The sequence below is a fragment of the Eucalyptus grandis genome, chromosome 3, assembly GCF_016545825.1.
Source record: "Eucalyptus grandis isolate ANBG69807.140 chromosome 3, ASM1654582v1, whole genome shotgun sequence".
NCBI lineage: Eukaryota > Viridiplantae > Streptophyta > Magnoliopsida > Myrtales > Myrtaceae > Eucalyptus > Eucalyptus grandis.
In genome coordinates, this window is record NC_052614.1 from 42,384,127 (window position 1) to 42,412,092 (window position 27,966).

Sequence of the window (27,966 nt, forward strand, 5' to 3'; positions counted from 1 at the left end):
CAAAATGTCACTATGTTTCCAATCATCCTCCAAAATCCTAACTTAAAACTATCATCAATACAATTGTCTTATGCAAAATCAATTCTATGAAGCTACAAAAACTTCTAAAACTACCCACAGCTAATTACCCACAGCAACCAGCAATAACAGAAAGCAACATATAATAGATATCTAATAAAACAATAATGCTTTCAATTAACACAATTAGGTAGTAATCATTACATAATATGTCCACAAATCACACTTAACATATATCACCAATACAACTAACACCAAGTCAGCACACGAACTGGAAAGATCCTCTTTTGTTCAATTTCTTGATCTTTTCCCTTGAAACAATAATAATATTCATTTATAAAATCTATTACAATTTTCTTATATGAAGCAGCTCCGTTGACATCCCATATGCGATTCAACACATCTTGCCATTCGGGTGGAAGAGTGTTTATGAAAAATCGCACCATCTCGATCGTGACATAGGACGACCATTCCATATGACCTTTTGTATCTTCCCGTTGACTTCAAGGACGTGATCAATTAAGTCACATCTCTCCCATCGATGATCAGTCAGCTCAGCTATCAACTTAGACAGCCTTTCCTTCTGTTCATCGGTAATTGCGCGAATAGGTGTGCGCAACCTGAGGGGAGGCATTTTTTCCTGCAACAAATGCAGAAATGTTCCTGCAACAAATGCAAAATAAATAAGGGATCACAAATAATCCACATAGACTTAATTGAAAAAGAAACACATTCTTTTCCCTTTTTTTTGTTTTGTTTTTTTTTTTTTTCGGGTCAACGGTCAACGGTCGTCGGTCAACAGTCAACGGTGCTCAACGGTCGTCGGACCGGTCGGACCGAACAGACCGGTCGGACCGGTCGGGCCAGTCGGACCGGAGGGGGCCGGCTCAGGCGAACAGACGGCATGTGCCGTGCGCGTGCGGGGGCTGACGTCACGCAGATGTCAGCCGGCACGCGCCGCACGTCTTGGGTTTCCGTGGTCGGGTCGGGTCGGTTCTCCGGTCGGGTCGTCGGCCGGTGGCCGCCCCGGCGAAACGTTGTCGTGCTGACGTCATCAATGATATCACCCTAGCGGTTACTGACCATTGGGTGACGTAATGCTGACGTCCGCACGCGTCGGTCCGCGGACCGGCGCGTGCCGGTTCGCCGGCCGGCGGCGAGCACGCGTCGGTTCGCCGACCGGCGCGTGTTTCGCACGCGCTAGCGAGCCAGCGCTGCCGGGCGCGTCGCGCCCACGCGCGCGTGGCTTCGGCCGCGCGTGTGGGCGCGTGCGGCGTCTCCTGGCGGCGCACGACGTACCTCCAGACTCGTCTTGATGTCGCCTTTCTCCCCATGTATTCAGAAAATAATTTCGACTTACGAAAACTCAGAAAAATGGCCGAAGAACGCTCGGGTGTCGGGATTTCTCGCCCGATCAGTACGACCGAATTGCTTTTGCGAAAAATCAATCAAAAATCGTCAAACAAGTCGGGAAAACGTGAACTAAGACTCGATACCATTGTTGGGAATTACCGATCCCCGAAAACCAGATTCGACACTAAATCGAACCCCTAAATCAATGCGGAAGACGAAGCCCAGGAAAAACACGCATCACCGATCGTAAAGCACACCACGGATCCGAGCGTACCTTGTTAGCCACAGATTAAGCACCGACGCCGATACGAGGAAGAGAAACTGGCCCTGTTCGATCCGATGAAGCCTTGAAGGAAGAAAAATGTCACTTTGCCTTACTGTTTTTCTATTTGGGAGAGAGAGAGCGTAAGAAGAAAAGACGTACGTTGAATTGCAAAACGTTGTCTTCTCTCTCTCTCTCTCCTCCCTTTTATACCTTCCGCCTCCACGGGCCCTATTCCCGTGGGCCGGGCCTTTTGGGCCCAATTAAAACCATCAGATCCCTTCCTTTGAATCGGATTTCCCCAAATGGTATCTTCAACTAAGGGGTGATGACCCAACCCGACTGGCTTGGATGAATGCTGGGATTGAGAAGACACTCGCGATCAGCATATCTTCATATGACATAAACAGTGGACTAGTGGGGTCGGCAATAAGCTTCTAGTCCCCCTCACTTAACTGTTTCATTTTCCCTTGGGAACCCATGACCATTACTTTGCTAGACATGTATGACATAGCTTATTTGCAATAAATTGGTCATTCTGCTGAGCAATTACCCTCGATAGAAATTGATTTTCTCATCTCGAATGGAGTCCTTGCACATAGCAAATTCCTTGAATGATTTCGTGAAGACATTGGCCCTGTTGATGAGAAAGAGCGTATCACTTTCTTGTTGTACCGGTTATCAAGATACATTTTCTGTTGTGCCACAATTAAGGTGAACAAGATTGTCTTCAAATTGCTAAAAATCTTGCATGTGGTAGGTGTGTTGCTCTGGCTCCGGTAATCCTTACTTCCCTATACCATGGGCTAGCACATGCCTCATCAGTTATGAAGGCTGAGAAGAGTGGTGCTATTTCTTGCCCTTTCTAGATTTTACAAACCTAGATGTCATTATACCTTGGAATCCTTTTTGATCTAGATTCTCATAATCTACCTTGCTATACTTTGCCAAGCACAACATCTATAGGGCCTATTTTAGGCTATCGACTTTTGAACTGCTTGCTCAAGAAAACTTCTTCGGATGTTCCTCCCTTTCTCTACTACTTTCAAAACATCTTGGAAGTTAACCATAGAGATATTGAGTTTTTCCCCAATGAGAATGAAGAACATTATTACATTTTTTATTCTGACTCCATAACCTCTTTCCAGGATTTCTAGGTTCGTATCTTGTCTCCAGTAGACCTTCCACTATGGCTGTCCACAAAGGGTCGATTCTACCCCCGTTTTGAGGTATATTCTCCTCATTACTGTGCAAGACAATTCAGCTTTGTTCAAGCCATTCCTATGCCCATTCCTTATTCTATGAATTTCTCACTACTAAAGAAGAAGGAATATAACCTGGAAAATCATAGGCCTTTAATTTGTTGTATTGAGATAACCAAGACCATGTATAACAGGTATTCTTAGATTCTTCAAAGAGACTTCCAACCTTGTCCTGGTGAACTTCCTAAATGGGTGATATCGGGGTCAATTTTACCCACAGGGGTCCTTACAAAGAGGGTATTGTAATAGCAATCGATCGAATTCAGCACAGGATAAAATTGAAGTAGGCCCACTAGGCTGTTGAACCTGGTTCTTCTATCATTCTAGTTGATAGCCATGCAGGCCCACCAAGCAGGCCCACCAGGCACTTGATAGCCGTGCCTCCCTTGATAATATTTTAACTCATTTAAAAGAAAAAAGGGGGAGAGAGAGAGAGAGAGAACCGATTAGGATACAGATACCAAATTAGTTTGATGACAAGTATTTGAAGTCCTGAAAAATCAAGATCTACTAGCAATAGGTGCTTGAAATTGTGAATAAGCTAACATGTGTTTGAGACCAATATATCACACACTGGTCTCAAACACATGTGCAATAATGAGTGTGCGCATCATAGAAATGCATATATTTACCTGCCAATGCCGCATCGACAATGTCATCCTTTGGATCTCTAGTATGAAGTGATAATCGGGTAGGGTAATGAGCGTGTGTCATAGAAATCGAAGAGCGCCATGGATATACAACTCACAGCCACCTTCCCATGGGTCGAGTTCATGTCGTGAACTAGCCCGACTCGAATCATTTCCTTAGCTGGGATCTCTCTGGGTACAATAGTGGTTTCAATAGTAGAGACCAGACCAAGAAAAGATATTGGTGCGCGAATTGAGTAGCTTATCTGGGCGTCCATATTCGACGTCTCTTGGTTTTTCTCATCTATTGCTTCACTCGTTTATTTTCCGACTATTTATACAACTGTTTCCAGCTCTAAGCATTGGAAAAATTTTGAAGGAAGTTTCCTAGAATTTGACCGTGCAATGTGGACACATTAACTTATTCCTTACTAAAGTCTTAGTCCTGCGTTAAGACCAAACCCGTAGATTCATTGGAAAAATCATGGAGAATCATAGTCTTTTTTTAATTGCTAATATTAAATACTTTTTCCCCTATATTGGCAATAAGCCAATCAGAAAGATCAATTTGCGACACATGATTTCCACACATGCTTTTGTCATCAAAGTAAACTACCGTAAGAGAAACGAAAAGTAGAATAACTACCGTAAGAGAAACGAAAGGGAGAAAAAGTGATTTGTCTATCACTCTCATCAATAATCCATTTCAAGGCGGGTTGATTTTCACCCTAGAACCTAAAATCAGATCAGGCAGAGTTGATTCCTTATTTGTGGAACCAAATGTTGGCCCACCCGGTCCTCAAATCGGACCAGACTGGTTGATCCTAGGATTGATCTTGGAATCACAAATATATGTTTTTTTTTCCTTCTATTCCCTGCATTTTGAACTCTAAAAGTTTGGTGTTGTCTTTTGCTTGCATTTGGTGATGTTGCTTCTACCATCTTCTAGAGTTATTGTACCTACATTATGTTCTGATGAATTCAAATGGTTTAACCTACCATTTTGTTCTTTTTTGCATCAGTTTTTGTTTGTCCCTTCCAAAATTATATCTCTACGCTTACTGAAAATCATTTGGAGAACCTAAAATCTACTTAAGTATGCTTAACTCATAATCACTGCTTATGCAGATATTTACTTTGTTGCAACTTCTATACAAAATCTTATCACATCTGCAAGATAGGTTTAATGTCATGAAAATAGGGGAGATTATTGGAGAAACATCCTTAGAGATTTTGATGGTTTCCAAACTATCTTGGTATAATATCTACTATGATAAATGTATATGATCGTGATAATTATTAAGGACTACATGATAATCATAATGCATTCATTTGAAGAAGATTGCAAGATGTCCTTGTATGAGTTATTCGTAAACAGTATCAATTGACTATGATAATCGACTAGTGATGATTTAAGGAAATCATATAGCTGATGATGCTGGGATAATGACCCTCTAGGGATGTTCATCAACATATTTATTACAGCCATTGGCTGCTAGAATAGCACAACAGCAAAATTGAAAATCATCGGGGAAAGGGAAACGACTTTTATCAAAATTGTCAGAGCAAACCTATTTCAAGAAAGCTTGTTGATGTTCGCGAGAAATGACTATTTCAATATTCTAGCTTCAACAGCAGCTAGATTTGAAGCTAGATGAATATTAACCGCTACTTGCTTCATAGGATAATGTCCAATGGGAAGATTGAAGATGTCTACATAAGAGAAGTTCTTTAAAGCCAAATGGGTTGGACAGAAACTTTAGAATAAGCTAAAATGTTCAACCCTATATTCTCATCAAATAGTATTACATTCTTGGGAGATTTCCAGAGTAGTGTTCTTATTGCTTTGTAATTGTAAGAAGTAAGTCAAGATAGTGTGATTTTTCGTTTGATAGGATCAGTGCTTCCTACTTGTGACTTATCTTAGTGATTACTATTGCAATGTCACGCCCCGAATCTCGAATGCGCACACGTCCCTCGGTGGTCAATACAATTTTGCGATGTTCCCAGGACTTTTTGCCGACCATTTTCATTTTATTGCACATGCGGAAGCGAATTAACTAATCCCCTGACAACAACAAACATGGGATAGAAAAGCAAGAACAACCAGTTTCAAATCAAATACACTTTCATAGACACCTCAAGCTTATACAAAAGGTATATATCATAAAGGACTACTGAGCCACCTATGCTCCTGACCTTTCCGCTTCAAGCTCCTGGTTCTTCACAATAGGGACTTGAAAATGGTTATTCAATAACCAATGAGATATAAATCTCAGCGAGTTCTTACCCTAATCCCCCGATTAGTACACCAACTCAACTCGATGTATCTCTTCAAAACCATCCCACAACAAACCAAAGATTAACAATCAACAATCAATAGTCGATTCGCATACATCCTTACTTGGTATGCCATACCCTGCATGTCATAACTCAGCACGATGCACACAATGCACATAGCCATTAGATGATGTAGTTCATCAATCACATACAAATCATGTTACAAGAGATCTCACCTGGCCATTACCACACGAACACGTTGTCTGGGGTAGAGGCGCGGACACACCACCATCCCTCATCCCAGCCCAGTATTGTCCTCTTTGGGCCACACACTGGCACGGATGAATCGCCATCCCAGTTGAGCCACCCTTCAAGACTTTGTTCTCAGCACAATGGAAGCATACGTGAAATGCATTAACGGTTCATGCGTGCATGCCATAAACAGTGTGCTCAACTCATGCATGACTAGAACCAAAGATGCCATGATTCTCATGTGTTCTTGCACATTAGTGTGCCACACAGTGCATATCGATCAATCACACAGGTCCCGATTATAAGGTAAAATCGATGTGACACGTCCAATTTCATACCACATAATTTTACCCCATAATAAGGCTCAACCATCTCAATACTCATGCGTTCCAATTCATTTCAACCCATTGGCCATGACCAACTCAATAGTCAGCGGTCTTCCGATGTAAAGCCGAGCATCGTCTCACACCATCAAGCACAGCAACGTCTACATCTAAACAGCATTCCATATAAGAAGCATCGGCCCAACCTCCATTGCGATCGGCATCCGTTGACTTGAGGCATTCCCGAAAGAGCATTGTCCGACCCCAAAAGCTCGTGACGGCATCTCATATCATCCACGCATCCATTCAATTTTAGCCCAGGACACCGTGTGTTGCACTCAAATACCTCAATTAAAATGGTGATCCCAGCCTATTTTCTTCATATTAGAAATACACAGTAAAATAATAGTGTGTAGGGACACAGTCAGATTGACCCAGAAAATTTGTGTCATCTCTTTTAAAATCTCACAGTTTGATATAATATTTAAAAACACTTTTGGCATCTAAAACCTGACACCTGGTATTTTCTAATTAAATACCAACAGTTTCTAATCACTATAATATTGCACAAAACATCACCCAATTCATTTGGATGCCCATGCATTAACACATTCATTCACTTCATAAAATCAATACACATGAAATTAGATCACTTTTCATTCTCGGGTGAATAGTGCACTTGAATAGTGTCGCGTGAACAGTGCGTCATGAACAATGAAAATCCAAAATTAAGTAACTAATAAATTAAATCCAAAAGTCATTAAAAATACTAATTAAAGCAAGAAAAGCATAAAGAACCATTACAAAACTAACATCGGTCCTAATTGGCAGAAACCGGGCCTTCGCGCGTCTCCAAGTTTAAATCCATAAACCTAATCAATCAAGCTCGAAAATTCCCAAATTTGAATATGTGACAAAAGACATGTAAAAAAACATTTTTCATTAAGACACCAAGACCCAAATCATTTTGGATTTGGCCCAGTAACTCATTCAATCCAGTACCAAGACCGGGTCCATTTCCAGATGGTCTGTTTTCTGAAATCAACTTAGTTTGGGGTTCGAAACAAATCCGTTTGATCTGAAATTTGAGTATGTTAAAGTAGAAGATGTAACAAACAACTTTTGTGAAGAAACCACTTGGATATTCGAAACTTAAGGGTCAGTAAATACCCCTAGAATCCTAATAAATCAGGATTTCCAGTATAGTCTAACTTTCTGTTTAAAGATAACGGAGCTAAAATCATCTTCTTTTTAATTCCCAAAAATCCTAAGAAACATATATGTTATGACTAAAGGTGTCCAAAACATTTCTTTTGAAGGAAATCACTTCAAAATCGCAACACATCTCAGTCTACAAAATTAGTAAACTGCAAGCATCCAGAAGTTTGAATTGCAGGAAATTCACTAATTTGGACTAATCCACCTCAAATGTGTTAATCTCACTAATTAGATTAACATTAATACATTCTTAAGCTAATCTAAATAACCCTTAAGCACAAATCAACTTCCTAAGCAAGTTTAGGCACTAATCAAAGGATTATAAACTAAACTCACTCGACGACAATTCTAACGACATGAGTGCAACGGCGGTGGCAAGGGCTACTCACGGTTACGTTCAAAATGTCATGGAGGTGCCTGGCAAAAATGGGTCTCGGCGGTGGTTTCTGATTTGGCATGAACGGCAAGTGAATGGCTCGCAAATGGGTGGTGTGGTTCTTTGGCGGTGGATAGTGGTTTGTGAACACCGATGGCCCACGGCCATGGCGCAAGATGGTGGCTGGTTTGGGACAGGACAACAGCACACGGTGCTGTTTTTGGGGGCAAAACAAAAAAGAAAGGAAGAGAAGAGGAAGAAGGGAGGGGTTGTCGTGAGGAGGAAGGGGGAGAGGAGAGAGATACAATAAGGTAATGGGAAAAGTTGAGGGGAAATTGCAGCAGAAGAATTTGGCGTACGTGAGGGGGTGGAAAAGTGGGAAAGAGAAGGAGAAAAAGAAGAAAGAAAGAAGAAAAGAGAGCAGAAGAAGTTACCGTAAGTGAGGGGGTATAAAAGTGAGTGAGAGAGAGAGAGAGAGAGAGAGGGGAGAAAAAAGAGAAAAGAAAAGGGAGGAAGAAGACTTTCGGCCGAAGGAGGAGGGAGCGTAAAGTAGAGGAGAGATGAGAGAGGGAAGAAAAATAATAATAGTAATATTGTTATCGTTTGTTTTTCTTTTTCTTCCAATCTCCGATTTTTCATCCGATAATTTCTTTTTCTGAAATTTCAGGATGTTACAACTCTTCCCCTCTTATAAAAATTTCATTCTCGAAATTTAAATCGTTAAAATTCTTCTTCAAATGGTGGAGGTATTGTCGTCTCATCAATTCTTCACTTCTCCAAGTAGCTTCTTTTGTCCTGGACGTTCCTAATAATTCAAAGTCAAATCTTTAGTCCTCATGCCATGTGAATTTCACCCTAATACCATTTTGGGTACAACTTAGACTGACAGACGGCTTTGAGAATTCACACGTGACCGATTAGTGCCAATCACGTTCAAGACATCTCAACGCATGGATGTCCTTGACTACATGAAGTTGTGGGGAATAGATTCTTATTTCAAAGTATACGCTTACTGAGGATCGGCCTAGGGTCGTTCGTGGGCTCAATAACAATAAACGGAATCACCCGTTGTTCCATTATGTTTTATCCGCGAATCAACTTTTAGTAGTCCTTGAAATCGGCCTGCCTATCTATAGGATCATCCTCACGCAAGTCTCACGGTCAAGTCGTTTTCCCAAGTCAAGTTCTTTAGTCGTACGAAATTTATCCTTATTAGCCTTTCCCCTCACAATCAGTATCTCAGAAGTGATCAATTCCGAGTGAGATCAACCAACAATGCATTAACGAAATTCACATCCATTCATCCCTTAGAGGACTCGAATTTCAAGATTTCAAAGGGACCTACATACCTCGGACTTAGTTTCCCTTTTCTTGTCAAAGTGTGAAGTACCCCTCATTTGTGACACTTTCAAAAACACGTGTTCACTAACTTGGAATTCTAATGGTCTCTAGCACTTATCGACATAGCTTTTCTAGTGGTTTTGAGTAGTCTTTAATCCGTTTGTGATAACTGTGATGGCATCCACTAACTGTTGAACTAACTTTGGGCCCATGATCTTTCGTTCCCCGACTTCATCCCAACATATCGGCGTTCTACATGCTCTGTTATACAACGCTTCAAAAGAAGCCATCCGAATGCTCTACCGGTAGCTATTGTTGTAGGCGAACTTGACGAGATGAAGTTGTTCTTCCAACTTCCTTTGAAATCCAACACGCAAGCCCGCAGCATGTCTTCAAGGGTTTGAATCATCCTCTCAGACTAGCCATCTATCTGAGGATGATAAGTCGTATTGTACTACAATTTTGTTCCCAACGCATTCTGTAAATTTTTCCAACAAGCGGCTGTAAATCTGCTTAAATTCTTCCAAAATGAACAATTTGGCATGCCTAAAATCTTTTTTCATACCGGGATCTGAGCTGATTTCATCGGTCGTACCATCCCAAATCCCCTCTAATGGCACTCCATGTAGATTTCCACTCGGAATCTCAAAAGAACAATTTGACACGCAAACAAACACGCTAATGTCTCCATACCGAACCATCAATAGCGTTGATGCAAATTCTAATACATCTTTGTACTGCCAGGATGTATGCTGTAACTACTAAGATGTGCTTCTGATAGGATTTCCCCCCTTAAGTTATGTATCATCAGGTACACACAATTGTCCTCTGAATCTCAATGTTCCGTCTTCTGAAATATGAAAATATGGTTTTCTCTTTTCTACCTCCTCCTGTACAGTTTTCGGAATCTTTGGGTGGGTCCACTGAAGTGTCTTAATCCTCATTTGTAGTTCCGGTTCAATCCTGAGGGTGGTCATAAGATTTGAAAGGTAGTCTACCTCAAACTTGAAATCCGAATCTCTAACCTTCTCAATCAAAGTCCATTCCTTGAGTACCATTTGGGCAACTAAAGACTTTCAACTTAGCGTATCGACGACTTTATTCGCTTTTCCTAGGTGATACAATATATCACAATCATAGTCCGTGAAGATCTGAATCTTTCTCCGCACAAATAATGTCTCCAAATCTTCAGAGCAAAAATGATTGCTGCGAGTTCTAAGTCATGCGTCGGATAGTTCAATTCGTGAGGTCTCAACTGACGGGACGCATATGTAATAACTCTGCCATGTTGTATCAACACACAACCTAGTCCTCTAAATGACGCATCGTTGTAGATCTCATATCCTCTAGGACCAGAAGAAAGGGTCAGCAAAGGCGTGATGGTCAGATTTTGCTTAAGCTCTTGAAAACTATACTCGCACTCACCTGTTCATACAAATTTTTCTTCCTTCTTTAGAAGTCAAGTCAATGGTGAAGTTAACGCAGAAAACCCTTCTACAAACCATCTATAATATCCTGATAAACCCAGAAAACTTTTATCTCTGTCACTATAGTCGGTCTCGGCCAATTACTTATGGCTTCAATCTTGCTTGGGTCCATAGCAATATCTTTGATTTTCAACTCTTCAACTGTCGTGTCAACTATGATTGCCAACTAACCTTGGCAACCCCCATCTAGTCACCGGGTTGCCTCAACAAATGAAATCAAAGTAATCGAGGGTCCTCCTTGATTTTCAATAAATTCAAAACTACCTCTCGCCACTAGGTTAAACTAAATTGCTTCATAATAACAATCTATTATAACAAGATGCTCCTCCTTTCTCCAACCTCATTCCACTAAACCAAAGTTCTACAAGCTTAATGATACTTTCGTTGCGCCACTTTAATAAATTATCCCAAAAACACTACCCCTCCTATTCGATGCATAGTCCGGTTCATTCCTGCCCCTTTCGCCATCTTAAAAGCATGCCGGAGCCGTTCCTTGTCCAGGCTCTCTAGCCTCGATGATCACTCCCCGCCCTCATTGGATCGAGTCGTTACAGGCCCACCAGCCTTTGCCCGGTTCGTCCCCAAGCTACACATCTATTAAGGGGTCCCGTTTCTATAGGGACTAACTCACAGAGGCATTGTCCGCTTTGGCCCGTCCCATACCGAGCCTCACAGTTTTACCCTTTGGCACATGATTAGGCATTATCCTAGGAGGCCACCCATCCTAATAGTGCACTATCCTAAGCTTGCTTATCCTTCAGGTTTAGAGGCATCAACTGACTTTCAATGTCCAGTTGTAAATCATCTAAAAACCTTTTTGTCTCACCTACTGAGTCCTCAATTAGTCTCGGTGCATACTTAGACAACTCTGCAAACTTTGCCTTGTAATGATCTACGGATATCTCATTCTAGCGAAGCCATTGGAACTCTACCATCTTGGACTCTCGCATTGTCTAAGAAGGACTTTCCATTGAAAGCCTCACAAAAGGCACCCCAAGTCTAAGCTATGCCTCTCGGGAACACTCTTCCTTGAGTGGCTTCCCATCACGTACTGGCGTTACCTTGAAGCTGATAAGCCGCCAAAAGTACTCGATCTTCCTCTGAACACCTCAACATGGTGAAGGTCTTCTTAACATCCCTTAACTAAAGGGTCGCAGTCTTAGGGTCACCCACACCACTGAACCTCGGTGGCTTAAATCTAAGGAATTGTTCTCCCAACTTGTGCATCAGTCTCCTACCGATCACAATCCTAGGTTGGACTTCACCAAGTGCGGCTGTAGTAGCAGCAGCGGCAGCTTGATTCTAAACTTGATGTCCCATCAAAATTTCCAAAGTCTCAAGTGCCTACATGATCCTATCTAATCTAGGATCATCAAGTGCTGCTACACCAGTACCAGCCTGAGGCAATATTCTCTCCCTCGCACTAGCCTAAGCATGCGCTCTTCCTCGGGTACTGACCCAAGTTGTCATCCTATCCCGATGGATAGACATGACAGACCTCCTCTTAAGAGTCTTTTGATCTAGATCACTCATCCTACAGGATCTCTATAGAACCTGCTTCCGAATTCCACACCGAATTAGGGAAAATTGAATGACCCACACCAAACAACTGTCAATCAGCTAGCCAATTACAAGCGTTTGCATAAGGAAAAAGCCTTTCCTACAAACTATTCCAAAACCCATCGCACCTTATCACTCCAAACACTAAACTTAGCTCTTATACCACTTAATGGGGATGTCACGCCCCGAACCTCGAGCGTGCGCGCATCCCTCGGTGGTCAATAGAATTTTGCGACATTCCCAGGACTTATCGCCAACCATTTTCATTTTATAGCACATGTGGAAGCTAATTAACTAATCATCTGACAACAATAAACATGGGATAGAAAAGTAGGACAACCAATTCAAATCAAATACACTTTCATAAACACTTCAAGCTTATACAAAATGTCTATCTCATAAAGGACTACCGAGCCACCTATACTCCTAACCCTTCCGCTTCAAGCTCCGAGTTCTTTACACTAGGGACTTGAAAATGGTTATTCAATAGCTAGTGAGATATAAATCTCAGCGAGTTCTTCCCCTAATCCCCCGATTAGTACACCAACTCAACTCGAGGTATCTCTTCAAAATCATCCCACAACAAACCAAAGATTAACAATCAACAATCAATAGTCGATTCGCATACATTCTTACCTGGTATGTCATACCGTGCACATCATAACTTAGTACGATACACGCAATACACATGGCCATTAGATGATACAATTCATCAATCACCTACGAATCGCGTTATAAGTGATCTCACCTAGCCATTGCCACACGAACGCGTTGTTTGGGTTAGAGGCGCAGACACACCGCCATCCCTCATCCCAGCCCAGTATTTTCCTCTTTGGGCTCTGTACTGGCGCGAACAAACCGCCATCCTAGTCGGGCCACCTCTCAAGACTTTGTTCTCAGCACAACAAAAGCATGTGTGAAATGCGTTAGCGGTTCATGTGTGCATGCCATAAACAGTGTACTCAACTCATGCATGACTAGAACCAAAGATGCCACCATTCTCATGCGTTCTTGCACATTAGTGCGCCACACAATACATATCGATTAATCACACGGGTCCCGATTATAAGGTAAAATCGATTTGACATGTCTCATTCCATACTACACAATTTTACCCCATAATAAGGCTTAACCATCTCAATACTCATGCGTTCCAATTTTTTGACCAATTCATTTTCCTGTAGCCAAGCCCTCTTACCATCAAGCACGGCAACGACTCAGACAACATTCCATAGAAAATTTATGTCATCTCTTTTCCCGAAAATTTCAAAAGCATTTTGATATAGTATTTTCAAAAACACTTTCAAATATCTCAATTAAAATGGTAATCATTTTCTTCAATTAGAAATGCATGGTAAAATAATTATATGTGGGGACACGGTCAGATCCAATTAGAAAATTTGTGTCATTTTTTAAAATAATTTTGAAAGTATTTAAAAACACTTTCAGCATCCAAAACCTGACACCCGGTATTTTATAATTAAATACCAACAATTTTCAATTATCATACTATTGCACAAAATATCACACAATTCATTCAGATGCACATGCATTTACATATCCATTCACTTCATAAAATCAATACACATGAAATTAGACCAATTTTCATTATCGGGTGAACAATGCACGTGAACAGTGCGCGTGAACAGTGCGTCATGAACAGTGAAATTCCAGAATTAAGTAACTAATAAATTAAATCCATAAGTCATTAAAAACACTAATTAAAGCAAACAAAGCATCAAGAACCATCACCAAACTAACATCGGTCCTAATTGGCAGAAACCGGTCTTCGCATCTCCAAATTTAAATCCAGAAACCTAACCAATCGAGTTCGGAAAATTCCCAAATTTGAATATGTGACAAATGACATGTAAAAAAAAAAAAAAAATTCATGAAGATAACCCAGATCCTTCTGGATTCGGCCCAATAACTCACTCAATCCAACACCAAAACTAGGTCCGTTTCCAGATGGTCTATTTTCCAAAATCAGCTTAGTTCGGGGTCTAAACAAGTGTGTTTGATCTGAAATTTGAGTATGTTAAACTAGAAAATATAACAAACAACTTTGTGAAGAAACCACTTGGAAATTCGAACCCTAAGAGTCAGTAAATACCCCTAGAATCCTAATAGGTTTGGATTTCGAATATAGTCAACTTTCTGTTTAAAGATAATGGAGCTAAAATCATCTTCTTTTTAATTCCCAAAACTTCTGAGAAAAATATATGTTATGATTAAAGGTGTCTAAAACATTTCTTCAGAATGAAATCACTTCAAAATCATAACACATCTCAATCTACAAAATTAGTAAACTGCAAGCATCTAGAAGTCCGAATTGCAGGAAATCCACTGATTTGAACTAATCCACCTCAAATGTGTTAATCTTACTAATTAAATTAGTACTAATCCATTCTTAAGCTAATCTAAATAACCCTTAAGCACAAATCAACCTCCTAAGCAAGTTTAGGCACTAATCAAAAGATTAGGAGCTAAACTCACTCAACAACAATTCCAACGACATGAATGCAACGGCGGTGGCGAGGGCTACTCACGGTTATGTTCAAAATGTCATGGAGGCGCTCGGCAAAAATGGGTCTCAACGGTGGTTTCTGATTTGGCACGAACAGCGAGCGGACGGCTCACGGATGGGTGTTTAAGCTCTTTGGCGATGGCCCACGGCCATGGTGCAAGATGATGGCTGGTTTGGGATAGGACAGCAGCACACGGTGCTGTTTTTGGGAGCAAAACAAAAAAGAAACTAAAGAAATGAAGAGAAGAGGAAGAAGGGAGGGGGTTGTTGTGAGGAAGAAGGGGGAAGAGAAGAGAGAAATAATAAAGTAATGGGAGGAAGCTGAGGGGAAATTACAGCAGAAGAAGTTGGCATACGTGAAGGGGTGGAAAAGTGGGAAAGAGAGCAGAAAAAGAAGAAAGAGAGCAGAAGAAGGGGTGGAAAAGGGGTGGAAAAGAGAGAGAGAGAGAGAGGGAGAGAGAAAAAGAAAAGAAAAAGAAAATGGAGGAAGAAGACTTTCGGCCGAAGGAGGAGGGAGCATAAAGTAGAGGAGAAAGAGGAGAGAGAGGGAAGAAAAATAATAATAGTAATATTGTTATCATTTTTTTTTCTTTTTCTTCCAATCTCCGATTTTTCATCCGATAATTTCTTTTTCCGAAATTTTGGGATGTCACATGCAATTTAGCCCAACTTGTAGCTATTAGTCTAGAGAGTAGATGTAGACATTGTGAATGAAATGAACCACTATATAATGATGCGTGTCTTTTTACTTTTGTTCTTATATGATACTTGCACACAAGCATCACTTATTATTCTTAATATCTATTTCTCCTTATTCTAAGTGTTTGTTTTTTTTTTTATTTTTGCAAAATCTTCAAAACACCCTATTCACCCCTTTTCTAGGCTATTTGGTTAGCCTCGACATATTGTAATCGGCAAGCACTTAATTCTTCACAAGTACAATTAGAACAGTGCCTTCAACAAAAGGTATTAGAGCTTGACCTCTATACTTAACAATTGATATTAGAGTAGGTAGTCGGGGATTGCGAACCCAATGTTGGGAATTGTGGTAAGTGAAGATAGTGGTTAGGGACCATTGTACTTAAGCAAGTGGTCATGGAGTAGAGTAGGCCAAAGTTTTACTAGTTCACAAGTCGAGGTTTGTAAATTTGATTAGTCAAGGACAGGCTTACTGGTTTGTGATGGGCATTATATCCAAGTCAAGATGGAAGATATCTCAAGTTCAATGAAAGACATCGAGAAACACTATAATAATTGGAGTACCTATATGCAGTATTACTTGCTCGGTCAAGACTTGTGGAAAGCGGCAACACCACACCACCAAAGAACTATGGCGAGTTAAGAAAATGGAAACATTAAAGTGAGGAAGGCTCTTTATGTTCTTTTTTAATTGTTGAAAATGAGTTGTTACAACTTTTTAAAAGCATGATGGCCCCAAAGAAGGCATGGTATAACTTGGTGGCGCTATTTGTGAGGACGAGTGATGCCGTCACAAAAGCTAGAGAATGAGCTTTTATCAGTGTCACAATAGAGTATGACAATGAGTCAATACTTCTCCAAAGTTAAATCTATTTGTGAAAAAATTTCGAAGTTGGATCATCATAATGTCATCTCTGAGACAAGGATGAGAAGAATTATCATTTCACGAATTAAGGTCAGAATATAATGTTATTGTTATAGAAAGAACCAACTCTCACCAAGTTGGAGAATATATTGGACAACCAACAGGCTTTAGACCAACAAATGTCAAAGGTCTCAGTTAAGGAAAACGAAAGTGCTCTCTTTAATAATAAAAGAGATTTCATGGTTAGAGAAGATATCGTGTTGCCACAAGAGATGGCAAAACATGGAAAAGTCATGGCAACTAGAGAAGGCAACCAAAAGGGAAGAGTTGTTGGCTAATGGGAGCTCGTCAAGATCACGACGAGCTTGATGATAAAGATGAGAGCAACAAAAGGCATAGATGATGCTACATTTGCGGCAAGGTAGGATGCATTACTAGAGTTTGTAGGTTTAGGTAGGAAGAAGGAAATGTTGTAACTTCCTTTAAAAAGATTGAAAGCGAAGAAAAATACAATTTCTGAGCACCTACTATAGTGAAGGAACGAGGAAAGCTTACAACCGCCTATATAAGCAAGTAAAATGATTGGATAGCTCCAATCACCTCCCTGAAGAAGACCAAGCTAGGGAGAACTCGAAGAAGCAAGAAGCAACCCAAACAATCAATCATGAGAAGGAACTTTAAGAGATGTAGGAGATGATGAAGAAGTTGAGAGTTGAGAAGGCAAAGATCAAAGAGATGATGAAAAAGAGGGATATGTTAAGGCAAAATGACAAGGAGCTTGAGGCAAAATAAAGAAGTTCAAGGAATTCAAGCCCACTATGACGTTCTCAGTTGGTCATACTAGAAGAGATAAGGAACACGTAGAGGAGAAAAAGAAAGGTTTCCCCGATTAAAAGAAAACATCTCCACCTTACATCCTAGGATGCAAAGATCTATGGAAAAGTGTTGAAAAGAAGCCCAATGAGAAAAATGACCAAGCTATCAATATCAAAGTGCTACAAATGAAGTTAAATCAACTAAAGCACAAAATAAAAATCACAAATGAGAGGCTCAATGACATGAGTATCAAGATCGAGACGAAGGAAACAAATGCATGGATGAAATCTGAGCTTCGCAAATCACAATGGAAAATTGCATCCACAAAGGCAATTGAAGTTAGAGCATATTGTGTTAAATCAAGTCCTTACATTGTAGTATAAAAACTAGTGCTAGAAGCAGGCAAAGCCAAGAGGAGTATCAAAGGATGAAGAAAGAAGTAGATAAGGTAGCTAATGAAAAGCAATATGGCATGGCTTTTAGGTTTGCAATGAGAGAGAATAGTCCGTGAAGGAGAGTGTTGAGAAGAACACTACCTCTTTCTCTCTCTAAATTTGTCCTTATCTTTCTAGGGAACTCCATATTTATTCTCTCTCTTTCAAGAATGTTTCAACTTTTATCCGACTTAAAATAATAATTTAGGATTCACACCCTTTAAATAGGGCACTTGCTCCTTTGTTGTGAATGTAGAGAAAATAATAGAAAGTCAAGGTAGAGAGTGCATGGATGTAGAGTGTTGTGTAGTGTATTGTGCAAGTGGTGTTATGTATTTGTTCTTGTAACAATAAAAGATAGTGCTAAGTGTAATTGGCAACCATTAAAATAAGTATACCCAAAGTGCCAAAACTTAACGTGGGTAGACACATAAGTATCAAAACTTCAAAAATGTACACTTAAATATCACTTTTTTTGAAAATTAGACACTTAAGTGCCAATTCCAATAAGACATATCAGAAATTTGATATGACATTGTTTTATTAAAAAATTGTCTAAGCGGTTTGCTGAAATGTCTACTCAACAATCATTATCCCAAAAGGACATCATTTTACCCCATATTTTATTTTTAATATAAATATTAATTAAATTAAATTAAAAAGACTAAATAAAAAGAAAAGAGAAATCAACAAGCGCCTTCATGGCCCTCATTGCCCCTACCCCAATGTAGCCAAGGCCAACCCTCTCCAACAATGGTAGGGTGGCAATGGAGGTCCTCACTAATTTCCTTTTTCTTTTCAATTTAGTTTTTTAATTTAATTTAAAATATTAATGTCGCAACCTAACCTCAGATGAATTATTTAGGATTTAGCTAATAGATTACAAGTCTAAACTTAGCTCGGCCTCTCCCAAGCCCATATCAATTCACGATTTAGATTCAAGTTATTTAACATGCAAATGATTTTCAATTATGAGTCGTCACTAATCTATTTTTTTGTGGTCTTAGAAATCCAGGTAAAGTAACGAGAGAATTACTTTACTCTTTTAAACTAGAAACCGTGGGAATGATGATTTGATTATGATAGATTTCTCTAACACCATTTTGATATATTTTCTTTTTATTTAATATATATATATATATATATGTTTTGTGGGCAACTTGCATTTATTTTAATTTATACTATAACATTTGAGGTGTTTAGGCTAGTGCACAACCATTATTTAACACTCGATAATCAAAGCATTAAATAAATTGCAAAGAAATGGGAGAATTACATACCTCGAAGCAACAAAAGCATCCGCAACATTAGTTAAAAAATCACATTAACAACATATATATGATATCTAATTAACATGCAATTTCACCCAAAAGGTTTTTATATTTTAAGGTTTTCTCTTATTTAAATGAAACTTAGTTTACGTAAAATACAATGCAACGACGCACCAAAATGCCTAACTAAAATGACATGTAACATGCAAACTATTATGAAAACTATATATCACACGTCATTAATTATTTAACATAATCTAATGACATGGAAATATTAAATGCAACTATCATAATATGTCACGTACGTAAATGATCCTAAATGTGCGATGACTAGATGATGTGTAAGGGATGACCTAATTCTAGGTGACACACGCATATGTTTTCTTTTTCCTTTTCTATAAAATTCGAAATTAAAAATGCCCAATAATGGAACATACAATTTAAATTAGTGAAAAGAAAATCTAACATCCTAAATTAATGTTTTTGGTGTTTTTTATTTCAAAAAATCGAAATAAATAAAATACCTAATCTAAATATATAAAACTATCATAAAATAGGCAATATTCTAGCGAGAATTCGATCCAACTCAAATATATATATATATATATATATATATATATATATATATATTTCTTGGGTTCTCTTATGGGAGCAAAATTAATTCAAATAAAGACATCAAGAATAGCATAGCAATAAATCAAGCAAGATATCATCCATGTCCGTTTAATTTTAAAAATAAACTGACGAATTATATATCGAGCATAAGAAGATTGGTCAATTTTCACTAAATTATGAATTATATCTTGGGCATGAGATCGGATTAGTGAAATCAAATTGACAACTATGGCACATTGTGAAATTAGTGTATAATTCCTAATTTAAGAGACCACTCAATATTGTTGATAGAATAACATGTCGGGAACTTCAATCACGTGCATTAACAATTTTCCAAATAAGGAAACGGAATATTCAAAAATCAAATTAGATAAGATTTTTACCTAATTCAAATATTAGCTTTCAAATTCGGATCTTCAATCACGATGAGTGGCTCGATGGTGCTCGACTGGCCGAAAAATATGCGGTCACGAATTGAAGATGCCCAACGCGGTTAGTTGGTCAAAAGAAATATGCAAGACGACAAAATTGGGCACCGCAAACAGTTGACCTCGTTGACTTCACTGAACAGTGCGACCGTGACTAATGTTGTCGCTGTGGAGGAGCTCTGGTGTGGTTCGGATCCGAGCGGGGGGTGTTCGACACGTCAAGGCCTCCGCTGGAGATCACCTGGAACCGCTGAGGCTGAGGAAAAACGGCAACAACGAATGCGGTCGCGGCTATCAATACTCGCCGGACAGGAAGCAAGCAGCAAGGGGGACTCGTGCAAGACGTGGCGACGGTGGGCAGCGGATTGGAAAGCAGATCGGCTGGCTCGGTGAAAGCTTGGAGACAGCAAGGACGTCGGGGTCAGCTTGCTGCGTCGCGGGTGTCACGGTGACGGCCGGAACGACGCAGGCGAACGGCGTCGTCCACGGTCGGGCAGCTGCGGGTGGCGTTCGGGACGGTGGGAACTCGGTCGAAGATGACCGAAGAAGAAGACTTCCCTTCCCTTCCTTTTCTGTTTTCTGTTTTTTTATTTTTACCTCTCTCTCTCTCTTTTCTCTTCCTGTGTTTTAACTTGCGTGTGTCAGACTAACAAGGAAAAACCACTACTTTTGTCTCCTATTCACCGTTGGAGCCAAGAGAGAGAGACCAACATTTCACCTGATAAAATAAAATAATTAATAATCAAAATAAATTTGAAAAATATAATAAAATTACATAATAAAATTGTATTAAAAATATGATAAAATTATATAATAATACTAAAAAATATATAATAAAATAATTAAAATATATATAATGAAATTTATAAAAAAATAAAAGAAATTTTAAAAAAATTATAAAAAAATTATATTAAAAATGGTAAAATCACATAATAAAATTATATTAAAATGATAAAATTATATAATAAAATTAAAATTATAATATAATAAATTATTAACAATTAAAAGAGAAAAATATAATAAAAGTATTTAAAAATTGAAAGAAATTCAAAGTCACAAAAAAGGTTTAACGGTTGTATCAAACGCATATTCTGGGAGTAGAAATTTTAGACAGTTACTAAACCCCTTCAAATACTAAGAATTTCGTCTAGGAACAAAATAAAAAAGAATCATTTCTAATGAGAAATTATTCTCAAAAATAAAATGGTTACCAAACGTATCTTAAGTATACATTTTGAAAATTTAGGCACCTATGTGTGCACCGTGCCAAGTTTTGGCATTTGGGGTGTCCGCACCTCTATATTAATCCAATGTAAATGCTAAGATCCTTAGATAATTTCTTCCAATGCAAAAATTATGCATGATTAGACTCGAGACCTTGGTCTTTTTCCTTTTTAGGTTTGTTTTCTTGAGACACGCGAGAGGGGCATATTAAATATTTTACTAACACATATTTTCCTTATGACTTTTGGTCAACTCTTTTGCCTCTTTCGGAGAAGTACATTCTTTTCTAGAATACCCTTGGCTTGGTTTGAAAACCCAGTGATTTTCATATTCTGCCCAAATGTCTAAACAAAACATATTACATGTGACGTATATCGACCCAACTCAACCCATTCTTGCAAAAGCAAAAGAAATATAAAAAGCTAATATGTGCAAATACAAAGCTAGATGTGCTGAATCGTTCTCATGCTGGATAAGCCTCTCTATGAACACGATCTTCACTATTCAAACGTGTAAAATGAGTACTAGCCTCTCTCCTTCATTCCGGAGTCCTCGCTATCAGTTCAACATCACGATTAGGAGAAGCTTCGCTACTTGGAATATGCGAGGTTGGAATCATCGTAGATCTGTTTCTCTCCAGACAACCAAATAATCCGTGCTCGCGAAAGAAGTTGTCTGTAGTTTCCAGAAACTTGGACCAAAGGGAGCAATCAAGAGCATGAGCCGCGCTCGAAGAAGGCCAATGAGAATAGAAGAACGAAACTACGTATATCAACACCGATGATACCGAGACGACCCCGGTGATGATGAAGAGCCCTCCAAAGCTGTACACACTCAGGCTAAGGTCGTCTGAAAAGATCGCAGCATCTTGATCTTGGCACGAACTTTGTCCGCCGAAGTGTTTTCCTTCCATTGCGTCCATTTTCGCTTTATCTTGAGTGACATTCAGGATTGCCCTTGAAACGTGGGAGACCAAAGGGGACCCCAATGGAAAGGCCTGATGAATATTAGCCATGTTAGTTCGCGGCTTTACCTTTCATGTCAGATGTGTATCGATTGTATATGGGTAGATGCACGCATGTTACAACACGAGTAAAGGCTTATGAGCATTTTCTTGGTCACATAGAAGTACGTATATGTGTGTGTGTAAAGTAGAATGTCACCTCCAAGTACATCCGATTTCCTGAGTTCCTCTACAAAACACATTAGTCACGCTATAATAATATTAGAAACATCACATTAATGTGCAACATTACGGGTGCTTCTTTCAAAGATCTGGTACGAAACATAAACAATGATAAAAATGAAAAAAAAAAAAAAAAAAAAAAAAGCTTATAGTTTCTACAATTTATTTTCAGTCAGTAAAGTTTAAATAATAATGGATCCACTGTCATGCAAAGTGAAGGTCTCTTAAGTATATAATACGCGAACCCATTGTTAATGTTATGGAGACCTATTATGAGCATAAATACTCCTAAAAAACGGAAAGAAGGAGGAGGAGGAGGAGGAGCTTATTTTGAATACAATTTTATTTGTGGTACGTTGAAAATGAATAATAATAATAATATATCTATTTTCATGCAAGGTGTATATATATATTACTGAAGCATGCTAAGTTTAGCTAGGACATAGAAAAGCTTATATTGAATACAATTTATTTGTGGTAAGTTGAAAATGAATAATAATATATCTAATTTCATGTAAGGTGCATATATATATTACTCGAGCATCCTAAGTTTAGCTAGGACAAGAGACTTACAAAGCCAAACCCGCCGGTTTTATAGGTTGCTCCTACCACTTTGTACTTGTTGCAGTATCTGGCAAGGAAGAGCTTTATGCATGGCAAATCATCAAAGATGGCCGCTACTCCTCCGTTTTCGCTTCCCTTTGATAGTGCCTCGTGGTATTCCTCTGGTGAACCATAAGGAATCAATTTGGATGCATTGAAATTGAGCTGCGTTACGAGAAATTCCCTCACGTAAGATCCTTTTTGATAACCAACGAAATGGCGATTCCTTATCAAGTCTTGCACGTCCACAAACTTGGGCGTGAAACGTTGCACGGTTAAAATTGAAGCTAAACTTGCAGTATAACTCTGAGTCAGGATCAGCACCACGAATACCCATACGATGAGCACAGGCCTTGTCAAGTTGTTTGCAGTCTTCTCCCCTACATCAACATGAATCAGAGTAAAAGGCAATTTTATGATGAAAATCATAATGACGAACGAGGCACGGCAGATTTGAATGGACTTACTATGAGCAAACACCAATGTAGACAAGGAAAACAAGAATATTAAACCGATTTGTTGTCTAGGACGACCCCTAAATTCTTCATTTGTTCGACGTTCGAGGAGCCACACGACGGATCCAGTGAAAATGGAGGCCAAAACAGTCGTTAGCCAGAGATTCCAACTCAATGGTTTTATGAAGATCCACGTGTTCCTCCGCTCATCATCCTTAATGGCAACTACCATTGCTAAACCAGATTCTGAATAGGGAAGTGTAAAATCAACGTCGGATGAGCGATACGCGACGATAGTTGTGTCTCCTACAACTGCATCGAATTTCTGCATCATCATGTCCCATAAACTTCAATTTACATTGCTAATTCACATTTATCTGAATGAACATGTTAGTGATATTTGTGCACACAGCGCCTACCAAACAAGCCAGGTATATTGATGACAGTGTGCCTAATTATGTTGTGTGAACTACTTCTCTGCAAGGAAATTTTAGCATGTAGAGGACAAAAGCTCAAACAAGATTCAGAAAGATTGCACTTAATAATGAGGACAATCGCGTATTCCTTTCTTCACCAAGTGATTTATCAAGGAACGGCAGCGTAAAAATTGTAAAGCATCGACAAACCTGACATTTAATTTCATTCAACATATCGTCGTAGGTTCCTGCACTTTGCCTGCTCGCATCCACGTAAGGAATGTACTCGTAAGGAATAGCAAAAGGTAATGCATCCCGTACTGCCATAAACATGTCATGGGCGAATCCTGAGTAGCTCGGCACTCCCGAGTGCGGATCCCATTTGATTTTGAAGAACTCACTAAAGCCGTCTTTCATTGGAACCCCAATCCTTAGTTTCTTTCCTAATATCGGCATCACCCAACCTTTCGGTGGCTTCAATGTATCTCCTGACCAAGTAGGTGGCTTCAAATCGTTGGCCAAAGCTTTATAAACTTCCCTTGTTGATAGGTTCAAATCAGGTGAAAGTCCTTGTGCCAAAGTCCAATATCCAATGGTTTTCTCATTCTGTCCCACAACATTAAAGATTTCGAATGCAATAGGATGAAGTGCACCATTGAGCAATTTAAATTCTCCAGTAAGGCCTTGAAATTTGATGCTTAAGATTTTGTCAAGCAATTTCGGGCCCATCTCAGAAATCCCGATAGATGAAAAGTCGAGATTTTCTCTGCTTGTATTCGGCTTTAAGTATCTAGACTTTGCAGGATCCCATGCCATCTCTCCTGCCAACGCTAATGCTGAAACTGTGTCATATGCCCATAAGCCAAAGAGACCGAGATCAGCAATCTCGTAGTGTGGATTTCTCTCGTTGTAAAGCTTCCTCCATCTCTCTTCAAAATTTATGCGAGACTCCGATCGTGGTACATGTGGCCTTACGCCTACCACACCTTGCATCGAGTCCAAAGCCTTGGAGATGACCGGGTCCAGTGAAGACGACAAACCATCAGTGACAATCCACGCAAACTCCTCGCTCATCATCCCCGCATTATGTGCTAAAGCAAAGAACCTAGACCCAATCATAGCAGTCATATGAACCAGAAACACTCGTGTCTGCCTCGTCAACAAGTTATTGAGCTCTTTCACAATGTCAACATCTTCCGGAGATGGAGGAATAACGCTTCTATAAGAGATCCGAGCGTCCACCTTTTGGAATGCGTCGACAAGGTATGGGACCAAGCCGTTGCCATAGTCAGTGTCTTCATAAACAAGAGTTATTTCCCTCCAACCATAGGCTTGAACAACAGCCGCTAGAGCATCAACTTGTGAACTGTCGTCATAGGCTGTCCGAACGAAATAAGGGCTGTGCGTGGGAGAAAGGGATGGGCTAGTGGCTGAAAAGGATATGATTGGTACTTGAGCTTTCCCTCCTAAGTCGATAACAAATTTGGCTTGTGAGGACCATTTTGGACCCAGGATCGCATGGACTTCTTCATTCTCGATCAAGTCTAGAACTGTAAACACCGATGTATTTGATTAGACAATTGATCTACCAAAAAAAAAGTGGGATTGCTTGGAGAACCTCTCTTTTAGCAACAAAGCACCGCAGGCTTGGAATGATAACAGCCCGGCGGGCCCAGTATTCGTAATAATATAAGCCCGACCCTGAAGGCTTTGAGCTTGTTATCTCTAGGCTAGGTCGATGCTAAGCATTTCAGCCAGGACAGTACTTGATCGGGCCAATTCAGTATAGTCCAAGCTAATCCCGAAGTTTCGCATAATTTTTCAAGAGAAAATAATATAAATGATCTATGATTTTGATCTATGTACAATATCGTTCTTGAATTTTAAATATTTTTAATATATGGTCCAACGTGCAATCTGAACCTTGAACTTTGATCTAATATTCAAAGTTGCCATGAACTTTTAAACATTTTTATATGTTTAGGGACTATATTAAACATTTATCAGTAGTTCATCCACATTAATTGACTTAGGAGGCCAAGAAAGGGCCCCGAACCTCGCTGGCGGCTGGTGAGGGCTTCTAAGCCCTTGATCAATGGTCGGGTTAGGTGAGCGAGGTAGCCATGGTGGGAAAAAAGACAGAGAAAAGAAGAAAGAGAAAAAAAAAATTAACATTTTTGGAAAAATAAAAGGAGTACATCAACTAAATCGTGCCACATACGATTACTAGCATCAGAGTTAGTAATCTCTAGCGTAAAATGCATGGATGAATTAAATTGATACTAATGTAAAAAGATTTATAATTAAATTAAAATTTAAAGACTTAGGATTAGATTAGTATAAATGCAATTGATTTAAGATTTTTTTTGGTATTTTTCCACCGTTTGAGTCGATCTTACGTTTGAAAAGTCAATGATTTGATTTCCATCTCAATGTCGAAGGAACGTAGCGAAGTCGACGGAATACGTGACAATTGATAGAGTAGACCTAGAAGTCAAGTGTGTTTTATGGTTGAAAAGTCAAATAATCATAAATTTGTCATATGCAGAAAAATCTTTTTATTTTAACGTCGAGAGAGAGAGAGAGAGTTTCATGAAGTAATTGTTGTCTAATACTAATACAAATACTATAGATATTATAGATATTAGATGCCTAATACTAAACATTTTTATATGTTTAGGGACTATACTAAACATTTATCAGTAGTTCATAAACCACATTAATTGACTTAGGAGGCCAAGCAAGGGGCCCGAACCTCGCTGGTGGCTTGTGAGGGCTTCTGAGCCCTCGATCAGTGGTCGGGTTAGGCGAGCGAGGCAGCCCATGGTGGGAAAAAAAGACAGAGAAAAGAAGCAAGAGAAAAATAATAATAAATTAACATTTTTGGAAAAATAAACGGACTACATCAACTAAATCGTGCCACATACGATTACCAGCATTAAATTATACTAATGTAAAAAAAATTAAAATTAAATTAAAATTTAAAGACTTAGGATTAGATTAGTATAAATGCAATTGATTTAAGATTTTTTTTGGTGTTTTTCCACCGTTTGAGTCGGTCTTACGTTTGAAAAGTCAATGTCGAAGGAACGTAGCGAAGTCGATGGAATACGTGACAGTTGATAGAGTAGACCTAGAAGTCAAGTGTGTTTCTGGTTGAAAATTCAAATAATCATAAATTTGTCATATGCAGAAAAATCTTTTTATTTTAATGTTGAGAAAGAGAGAGAGAGAGAGAGAGAGTTTCATGAAGTAGATGTCGTCTAATACTAATACAAATACTATAGATATTACAGATATTAGATGCCTAATACTAATATTAATACACAGGCCCAAAATAAAAAATAAAAAACTAATACTAGATTCTCTACTTACTTTGGACCATAACACTAATTCTATAACTATTAGATGCCCTATTCAGAACCTATTTAGAATTCATTGTACAAGCAGATTGATCTAATTCACAAGTGCGAGTCCTTCCAAGCCAACTTTCTATTCTACATAAAAAAAAAAAAAAAAAAAAAACTCACACTAGAACCACTTCATCGTATGTGCATTGACGTCGTTGATCAGACAAGCAGAAATCTTTACTAAATTAGTTGATGACAAGTTTTTGAAGTTCCGGAGAATCAAGATGACAAGAGTTTGAAATTGTGAATGATCTAATTCACAAGTGCGAGTCCAATACATCCAACACAAGCAACCTGAGTGAGTGTATTTACCTGCTGATGCCGCATCGACGACATCGTCCTTTGGATCTCTAATGAGAAGCGACAATCGGGTGTGGTAATCAGGATGCGCATCATAGAAATCAGAGCACGCCATGGATATACAACTCTCCACCACCTTGTCCACGGATGAGTTCATGCTGAAAACTAGCCCGACTTGAATCATTTCCTTTGCCGGGTTCTCTTCGGGTACGCCAGAGGTTTCAATAGAAGAGGCCTGGTGAAGGAAACAAAACATTGCAAGAATCAAGCGGCATGTCTGGCCCTCCATATTCTGTGAATCTCGGTTACTTTTGTCTATTGCTTCACTTGTCGATTCCCGCCCGACTACTTATACT

At 39.2% G+C, this 27,966-nt stretch overlaps 1 protein-coding gene across 1 annotated transcript; it reads right to left on the bottom strand.

Moving 5' to 3' along the window:
- Window positions 1-22,981: 22,981 nt before the first annotated feature.
- Window positions 22,982-27,899, bottom strand: LOC104439682 (glutamate receptor 2.8). The gene is made up of 4 exons (XM_039309613.1): window positions 27,623-27,899; window positions 24,111-25,450; window positions 23,497-23,809; window positions 22,982-23,409 (listed from the first exon to the last, which is right to left on the bottom strand). Exons 1-4 carry the CDS (start codon window positions 27,897-27,899, stop codon window positions 22,982-22,984), a joined length of 2,358 nt encoding a protein of 785 aa, XP_039165547.1.
- Between the last annotated feature and the right edge of the window lie 67 nt (window positions 27,900-27,966).

Excerpts from the sequence above, each read along its gene's own strand:
- LOC104439682 (XM_039309613.1), bottom strand. The coding sequence starts at position 27,899 with ATGGAGGGCCAGACATGCCGCTTGATTCTTGCAATGTTTTGTTTCCTT. Across the intron at positions 25,451-27,622 it reads CGTCGATGCGGCATCAGCAG|TTCTAGACTTGATCGAGAAT; the intron begins GTAAATACACTC and ends CGGTGTTTACAG. Across the intron at positions 23,810-24,110 it reads TGAATGAAATTAAATGTCAG|AAATTCGATGCAGTTGTAGG; the intron begins GTTTGTCGATGC and ends ATGATGATGCAG.